This window comes from Sinocyclocheilus rhinocerous, unplaced genomic scaffold (assembly GCF_001515625.1).
Source record: "Sinocyclocheilus rhinocerous isolate Xijiao unplaced genomic scaffold, SAMN03320098_v1.1 scaffold220, whole genome shotgun sequence".
Taxonomy (NCBI): domain Eukaryota; kingdom Metazoa; phylum Chordata; class Actinopteri; order Cypriniformes; family Cyprinidae; genus Sinocyclocheilus; species Sinocyclocheilus rhinocerous.
The window spans coordinates 978,630-987,934 of NW_015666573.1; the positions used below are offsets into that span (position 1 = coordinate 978,630).

Consider the following 9,305-nt stretch of genomic DNA (forward strand, 5'->3'; position numbering starts at 1 on the left):
AAAGACGTGTTTTTGCCATTATTTTGCGTTACGCTGTCATCGCGGGGCTGAAAAGTAGCACACGAAACACTGTTTACATTTATATTTTATTCTGTGATAATTCTGGGGTGGCACAGCTTTTTCTTAGGGTGGCAGTTGCCACCCTGTGCCATCCCGGTAGATCCGCCCCTGAATGTTTGCAAACAAAAAATATATAAAGAACAAAAGCATTCAGGCTCAAGCAGAGCAAACGGAAAAAATAAAGCAGACCACGCTAGGTCAGTGCCAATTACTGTACAGAACGTACTCTCAAGTCAGCCTACGTTTATCATGTTTATATTTTTATTTTCTCACATCATGTTAATGTTGAGAAAAACAGTAATATCCACTAATATCCAATAATGTCCGGGTGAAAGTTGGCTCTTCAGTCTGATAACAATAAGAACCCGCGCCGACACAGACATTCCAGAGACACAAATATAACTGTGTGCTAAGCTAGGTTTCTTACAGCGCTGTGCGTTTTCTGTTCTTAAAGCACTCTTCCTCAAGGAAGCTTAAAGAAATATGTCTCAAGATCAATTCGCTATCAGATAAGCTCTCTTCTCGGCTCACTCGGGGCACAGCTGCAATGGACTGCAGTGATGGAGTTTCATCTTTCATCAGTCGACTGGTGCGTTTGGATTTCATGTGATTTCTCATTGTGGTGGCGATATTATGATAACTCCGTTTCACTGATTAATTTGATCAATCTTTGTAAGATCATTTTGATCAAAGCGATTCCAAACTTCGCGAGGAAGACGATGACATTCTGTGATCAAAAACAATCAACTTGTTAACACGCTCCACAGCGCACCCCAGAGCATTTTTAGTTATTATAACTGACTTTTCGTTTGCGTGCTTAGGATTTATCATTGATTCCCTGCATTTACGGCCAGCAAAGCAAAACGTTGTAAAATTCGAAAAGTGTTTTTATTTATCGAATAATAATTACAGATCGAATATTCGACTATTTGTGCACACCCCTACTTTTTACTAGTGGTTCAAAGTACATGAAAAGACAATCCTCTTGTTTGTTAATCTCTTTTTCTCTCTAAGCCCCCGTCATTTCCCCAGTGTCAAATGATTCATCCTAGTCAGGTAAAAGCACCAATGCCTTCTAGCACATCTATTTTGAGTGAGTCATCTCAACACTCGCTCTACTATTGATAGAGAACATGCACCCTTACCCTAGAAAACTTTACGCATTTGAACAGCACGTAAATGTGTTTAAAAAAATGGCAAAAATGATAATTAATATTTAGATCCAAACACTGAAATGGAAGTTTATGTAAGATAATTTCCACCACATAAGACAAAATAATGCTTTGGTAAATTATGACACACAAGTCATAATTATGACAAGAGACGGAAAGTCATAACCGTGATGTAAAAATTCTATAAACTTTTTGTCATAATTTAGAATTTTCATATCCTGAATATGACATTGTCATAATTTCAACTTGAGATAATTAACATTTTTAAAATCTAATAATCATCATTTAACAAAGCATGAGTTCACCCAAAAATGAAGATTCTTCATTTCTTACCTTTATGTCATCCCAAACCTGTATGATGTTTTTTTATGTTGGGTCCCGCTGACATTTATTGTGTGGACAATAAAAAAGAGAGACATTTCTTAAAATAACTTATTTTGTGTTTCGAACAGCATGGGGATACATTTTTCTTCATTTCTGAGTGAGCTGTGCCTTGAACAATTCTGGAGTGTGTCATTTGGTATCAAAACAATATAATGTAGAACTAACAAAGTTTTACCAGTCCACATGGCAGTTTCTTGGAAGGAAAGGGTATGTATGACAGTACACCTGCAGGCAACCACATGACCCAGCTTGATGGTTCCACACAGGACTGCAATTTAGCCTACATGTTTATGAGCGGAAATTACTTTGGAGTTGACCTTTATGCCTGATTTTAATAATAATAATAATAAGTTTTATTTATATAGTGCCTTTCCAGAGCTCAAGGACACGTTACAATAAACATCAGAAATCTAACATTTTTTATATTTCCTCTTGGCAACTATTGCACTGAAATGCTTATCTAGATACTGCTCACTGCATCTGTGATATTTTACTTAACAAGATAACTCTTGTTATTGACAAACAATTAATTATGTATAGCAAACTGCAGTACATAGTGACGTACACAGCAACAGAGTGGGATGGAGAGTTTAGAAAAAGATGCATTTCTTTGCATTTCATGGAGTAGCTGTATATAATCATTTAAATGGATAGTTTTAAAAAAAACAAAAGATAATTCTGTCATAATTTAATCACCCTCATGTAGCTCCAACCCTGTAAGATGTACTTTCTTTTGCGGAAAACAAAAGGATATATTTCGAAGAATCTATTCTCTTTTCCATTCAATGGTGATTGAAGATGTCAAATAAAAAAAAAGGACACAAAATCACTGTAATTTAATCACAACATTACTCATACACTATTTTTCAAGTCTTTCAATTTCATGAAAGCAGTAGCAAAGTTGCTTAATGAGCAAATAGTTCATTTCAGTTCACATATCACTATGCCACACTTGAGGCTTTTTGAGGCTTGACAATGAATGGGGAAGATGTCGCTGCATGAAAGAGACTGGACAACTTCAAAATTTCTCCTTTCTGTTCCCCAGAAGAAAGTCATATGTGTTTAGACCAACACGAGTGTAAATAAATTGTTTTTTTGGGGTGAACTCTTCCATTAACATGTAGTTTTATGAAAGAGCCAGTAAGCTGCAGTTACAACACACAGTGCTCAAGTAGGAAATATTAACCATTTCCAGTGTCTGGTGGTATAGCAACACTGATCATTTAAATGGGGTTTAGACTATAGCTATGAATGGGTAATACAAATGCAAATACTGGACTGGTAAGACCTAAGTAGCCAGGATGGGCAAAACTCATACGTACATGATTGAAGTAATGCAGTTTATTAATAATGATTTATTATAATAATTATAAATAAAAAAGTAAAACAATGACACAAAAAATGAAGCAGGTGACATGTAACAAAAGCACATAAAGAGAGAGGGCACTGTCAGCTTCCACTTTTGAAGCAATAGGCTCTCTCACTCACCATGTGTGTAGATGTTCCCCAGCTCATTGTGCAGATAGAAGAGACTCTTGATACACTCCTGGACGGAGGAGATGGGTCTATAGCCTGTCAGGACATATTTGTTGAACTGTAAATGTGGAGGAGAGTTTGCCCAGTCCAGCAGTCTGGGGCCGTTTAAAAATGCCATAGCAACCAAAAACAGTCACGACGACGACGCTAAAATAACTATGCTATACATCTACACTTACACGCACAACACAGACGTAAAAAAGATTCGACACCCTAGACATTAGTCGGAGAAGTCCAGCCCGGTCATGTGCAGCCAGCTACATGGCTAACAGACCTGCTCTTTAGCCGAAAGAATTAAAAAATAAAAATAAACTTTTTCCTCAGCGACGTTTTGTTTTCGAACGTTGGCGGCGGCGGCGGCGTCATCCACACGGGTTGACGTAGAAATTCCAGGCTGCGTTCATAGTGAGCTTCGCTGATATATACAGTGCTGCATGTAACATTTAAACGAAGTGCGGTCACACCCTGCTCCAGCCTTTCAAACAAACCCCACCAGTTTCTGTCAGCTCGACTTCAGAGGCGACCCGAGGAGAGGTGGCTTTCGTTTGCTGCTCATCAAACAGCCGCCGGGTGATAATTTCACCATCGGGAACAGCAGGGGTTTTGTGAACGCGGAGCCGTGTGCTCGGTTCAGGGTAACTTCCTCATATTCCCGTAGAGTGAATCATCACCATCATATATCCGTCTGGAGCTTTGGCATCCACTCTGATTTAAGCTACCAGCGCTCTGTGAGACCCGCGTGTTTGCAAGAACCTGATACACAAGACTCATTTACAGGACCTGAACGAAGCAGGTGTATTTTTTGGGGTAAACAAATACCAGTATGCGTTTAATGTAGTGATGATAGGTCAATATTGCTTGTCACCGACCATAAGTAGTCACTCACTAATATACAGTACAGTGCCAGAATCGATATGACAGGGGGTTGATATAAAAATATTGAGCTGATGTAAAAAAGCACGCGAGTTTGATATGCTCTATTATCACATTTTTATAGATATGTCAAGTTTTTCTCCCAGAATATCAAGCATCTCCTGGCATCCGCTCCTTATCAGCGACGAGCACTATTATCCAATAAGGAAGTGCACCTTGCAAAGAAAAAGTGCACACGCTTATTATGTGCTTTGCTTTTTCATTTTAACAATAACGATATTTCGATATCAAGTGCGTTTTCTGTTCCCTGTCTCACACTACCCGGATAGCTCGAGAGCTAACGGGCTAGCTGCCGTCACCTTGATTGTGCTGACTGCAAGAACACACGAGCTTCACAGTCAATGTCTTAGAAGCGGTTAAACATCACAACCGGTTTCCCCAAACAGCGGCACGCGCATTCCTGCGATCCCTCCTACTCCGACTAAAATATCCATCCGTAGGCTTGGCATTTGTCATCCAGCGAACGGAGGAATGTACGTGGTGCTCAGCTCAGCTCACAGGAACACGTCTCCCCTATGTTGCCAAGTGATGTTGCTGCTAGCTTGCAGTGATTTCAGCCAGCAGAGTTTTAAACGAGCGCTTTGGTGAGGAGATCCTTTTCTGAGAAGCGGCTAAGCCAAAAAAAAGATTAATATCCCCTACATTCACCGGCGCATTTCTCACGGGCTGACTGATACCGGTGTGCGGGAACATGCGGCTGGTGGAGGGGCGCAGCGGCCCGGCCTTCACTCCTTATCATCCGCCGATGCTGCAGCGCTCTAATACAGTCTGGACCAACTGGGATGAGGGGGAGGCGCGAGGACAGGATGGATTCAATTTGTGCCTTTTAGATATTTTTTCCATTAATCTATATATATATATATAGAATGTAGTATCACGATGACATAAAAATAGCATAAACATAGCCTATTTGACACTCTGTGTCTTACATTGATAGTATTTTTTATAATGATAGCTTAAAAGTAGCGATGTCCGATTCTGAACGACTCGGATCTTTCCAATGAATTTGTTGAACATAACCGAGTTTGAACGATTCGTTCATAATTCGAACTAAATGATTCGCTTACGAATCGGACTGAATCAGTCCGAGTGAATCTTACTGAGTCATTTGTCCGAGAATCGGCTCTTGTCCGTTTCGTAATGAGCCGATTTGGAGTGTAACGAGTATTTGATTTGCGACGCAAAATTACTTTCATTGAATAAAACAAAAGTTACGACGTACTGGATATGTTTAGTTACCACTTGAATGACAGTTTAGTCCTACTGTATATTTTATTAAAATTCAGCCAGGATATTTAAATGAATTTTAGTAGCCTACTAGCCTATAGTTTATTGTAAAGGCAAATTATATTTAGATTCTTAAATTTTGTTTTAATGCGCTGATCATAGCTGAAGCTAAAGTGGGACACATGAAATTAATACCAACATTAATAAAAACATAATTGAAAAAGCGTAATAAACAGCAATATTGTATATATAGCTTTAGCTATTGAAATTTATAACTTGCCGGGATGCCAGAAAACACATGATGATGACGTACATTTGCAGAAAATTAGTTGGACTTCCCTTCACTAAAGCGTAACGCAAATAATTACAAGTGTGGGGCTCTGCAGACCCCTGTCTCAAACTGCAGCACATTAACTATAAATTGGCAGATGGCATAATGACATTCAATGAGCTTTAAGTTTTCTGTATAATTCTTTATAACTAGTATATCTTTTTTTAAGTGAAAATAAATTTTTGCATAAATCTGTATTAGGCTATTGAATAAAAGATTCAGTAAAGCTGTTCACATGCTTAAGTTTGAAGTTGTTTGGTAAAGAGTTACTATTTTGTTTCCTTGCACATTTATTTTAGCATCGTGCAACAGTACAGACTATGTATGCAGTTCAAAATCCTTTAATTTCTTTAGTATCTTAACATCCATGTGACTTATGCAACACAATAAAACACATACCTAAATTAAAATTTCCAACCTCTGTGTGAAAAGTTTGTTTCTTTTTATGAGTCACGATACCCAGACCAAACCATGCAGACCACAGTAATGATGACAACTTTATCTGCATCTGGGCCTGTGACCCCTTTTGATTAAATCTGCAAACAAGTCGTTGTATTTTTAACATAATTTAAAACAAACTAGTGAATTGAGGCGATAATGTTAAAAATGGTTCAAAAAAATGGAGAGGTTAAACAAACAAAGGTATACAGTTTGCCTTATACATTTGCATTGATTTTAGCCTAAAAACATGCATCATGCATTCATCAATATACTGTTTGCATTATTTACAGATCTGAATCAGCAGTACACTCATGCTAAAAAATGTAGAGCTTTAAAAACAAGTAAAAAAAACTTCCATCCTGAAAGGACTGTTTTAAGTGTCAAACATCTATGTTTAGAGTTTGATTTCTATCAGCTCGCTTTCTCAGGTTGTTAAGTTTTGCTTATAATTATGTGAATGTCTCCGTTTCTGTGTTGGAGATTCATTGCAACTGTTTATCAAATTCTGGTATAGGCACTTAATGAGTCTTCTTTTTTAAGGTATTTCAAGCATACATCATCTACCTGTTTTGCTGAAATTAAACCACATCCCTTGATGTCCTGCCACCAGCCATATCACCCTGCAGCCCAAGACTGGTTGCCCACTGAAGCTAAGCAGGGCTGAGCCTGGTCAGTACCTGGATGGGAGACCTCCTGGGAAAACTAGGTTGCTGCTGGAAGAGGTGTTAGTGAGGCCTGCAGGGGGTGCTCACTCTGTGGTCTGTGTGGGTCCTAACACCCCAGTGTAGTGACGGGGACACTATACTGACAAAAAGCACCGTCCTTCGGATGAGACGTTAAACTGAGGTCCTGACTCTCTGTGGTCATTAAAAATCCCAGGATGTCCTTCGAAAAAGAGTAGGGGTGTAACCCCGGCATCCTGGCCAAATTTGCCCATTGACCTCTGACCATCATGGCCTCCTAACCATCCCCATATCTTCTGATTGGCTTCATCACTCTGTCTCCTCTCCACCAATAAGCTGGTGTGTGGTGGGCGTTCTGGCACACTATGGCTGCCGTAACATCATCCAGGTGGATGCTGCACACTGGTGGTGGTTGAGGAGATTCCCATCTTCTATGTAAAGCACTTTGAGTGCACAGAAAAGCGCTATATAAATGAAAGGAATTATTATGTCAAGCAATACATTTTCACATACATTCTTTCACACATGATGAGTCAGTGACCATCTAAGTGTGAATGTTCTTGTACCGGTCCATTGCAGGGGTTGGACACATGTGGTACATAAATGAGCACAGCACAGGTACTTCTCAGTCTGCATGTTTGGCGCTCTCAGATTATGATTAAAAAAACCTTGCAGGTAAGTGAAAAATAACCTAAATTTACTCACTTCATTGTTAATCTGAGTTTATTGACTGATAATAATATCTATCTTCAAGCTATTTTTCGACATTGAACTGCTACTGTAAAAACTGTTGATGATGCTGAAGCACTAACAGCATTAACATTATTCTATCGATTTTGCATAGGAACAATATCATAGTGAAAGTTAAACTGCTAAAATCTAGCATGCTTATAAAGTGATTCATTATAAACATAAAACTTATTTTATAGTTAGTACATTTCTACATAAGGAAGGGTCTAGGATACACCAATCAAATCCTGCACAAAGTTTTTGATTAAAACCAATATCAGCAAAGAACATTATAATGTATGCACCGAAGTGAACAATATTAATATTGTCCTCTAATAATCAGTGATTTTTTTTTTCAACTTTATTTCTGATTTATGTATATCACGGCAGGGTAACATCCAAACTCGCAATGATTCCAGTTATCCTGTGGTCTGGGCTTCTTCTGTACCTTCCTCCTCCGACCAGCCCAGCATGCTTTCTGGGTAAAGAAGCAGAGTGTCAAGATGCTAATTTTGTGCCAGGATCTGACTTGGCTGGAGAGGATTTCAACATAACTAAGATGCAATGCCTGGGCACTTTTGTCATCGACATGAGTAAGTGGCAGCTCAAGAACAACACGTGTAACCTGTGCAAAAACCCATTCATGCAGGACAAAAAGCAGAAGCTCCCGGTGTCTGTGATTTACTGGAGGGCCACCCAAAACTGCAGAAGGTCATTATCCAGCTCCGTTTATGAGTCCAGCGAGTCCCTGGTCAGTTCCAGCACCTCCTCCGTAGAGAACAACTGGAAAGCCGGCCTGGGAATAGGCAACGTGGCAGGTAAGATGTCACTGATGTTGGCTGGAACTAACTCCAAACTCGCTGAGTATTCAATGACAAAGACCAAAAAGGTCAAGTTCAGCTTCATCAAACAGTCTACATCCTGCGGATACTACAGGTAAGACTTATCATATATTAGTCATTTGGTGTGATGAGTGTCATGGTTTATGGTTGTCTGTATGTGCAGCACAATAAACTACTGTCTTAAGCTAAAGCATTAGAAGCCACTCTCCTCTTCATCAGGAACTAAGCTATGAATTCACAAGGCTTACAGAGACGTATGACAAAAGACAGCTACTTGTCAGTTGTTGAAAAGTTTGGCACACATTACATTGTCCAGGTAATCCAAAATATATCAATATCAATGTGTACTATTTCTCTCAGTCTGTCGCATATATGTCTCTGTTGTTTGTAATCTGTTCTGCAGGTGAAACTCGGTGGAGCAGTGCAATCTGTGACCAGTGTCAAACAATGCATGGCTACTCTACAGGACCTCAATATGGATGAGGTCAAAACATGTCTGTTATTAAAAAATTATTATCATCATGATCATTATTGGGGGAAGGGTTCATGCTTTATAATATAATATAATATAATAATGAAAGACAAAAATACAACAAGTATATATTATTATCATCATGATCATTATTGGGGGAAGGGTTCATGCTTTATAATATAATATAATATAATATAATATAATAATGAAAGACAAAAATACAACAAGTACAGTGCCTTGCGAATTTTTAAATTTTTTTTACATTTTGTTATGTTGCTGCCTTATGATAAACTTCTTTAAATTACTTTTTTTCCACATCAAACTACACTCCATACACCATACTGACAAAGCAAAAACAGAATTGTCACAACTTCGTACATGTATTAAAAATAAAAAAACTGAAATAAGTATTCATACCCTTAACTAAATATTTAGCTGAAGCACCTTAACAGCCTTAAGTCTTTTTTGGTTTGATGCGACAAGCTTTGCTCATCA

At 38.6% G+C, this 9,305-nt stretch overlaps 1 protein-coding gene and 1 pseudogene across 1 annotated transcript in view; one reads left to right on the forward strand and one right to left on the reverse strand.

The window, feature by feature from the left end:
• paqr4a (progestin and adipoQ receptor family member IVa) overlaps nt 1–4,797 on the reverse strand; it is an 11,251-nt gene extending 6,454 nt beyond the window's left edge. The window contains exon 1 of the mRNA XM_016544349.1: nt 3,105–4,797. Within this exon, the coding sequence (XP_016399835.1) occupies nt 3,105–3,270 (166 nt within the window). The 5' untranslated portion in view covers nt 3,271–4,797. The remainder of the gene's footprint in view (nt 1–3,104) is intronic.
• Nucleotides 4,798–7,905: 3,108 nt separating this feature from the next.
• LOC107732843 (perforin-1-like) overlaps nt 7,906–9,305 on the forward strand; it is a 2,706-nt pseudogene continuing 1,306 nt past the window's right edge.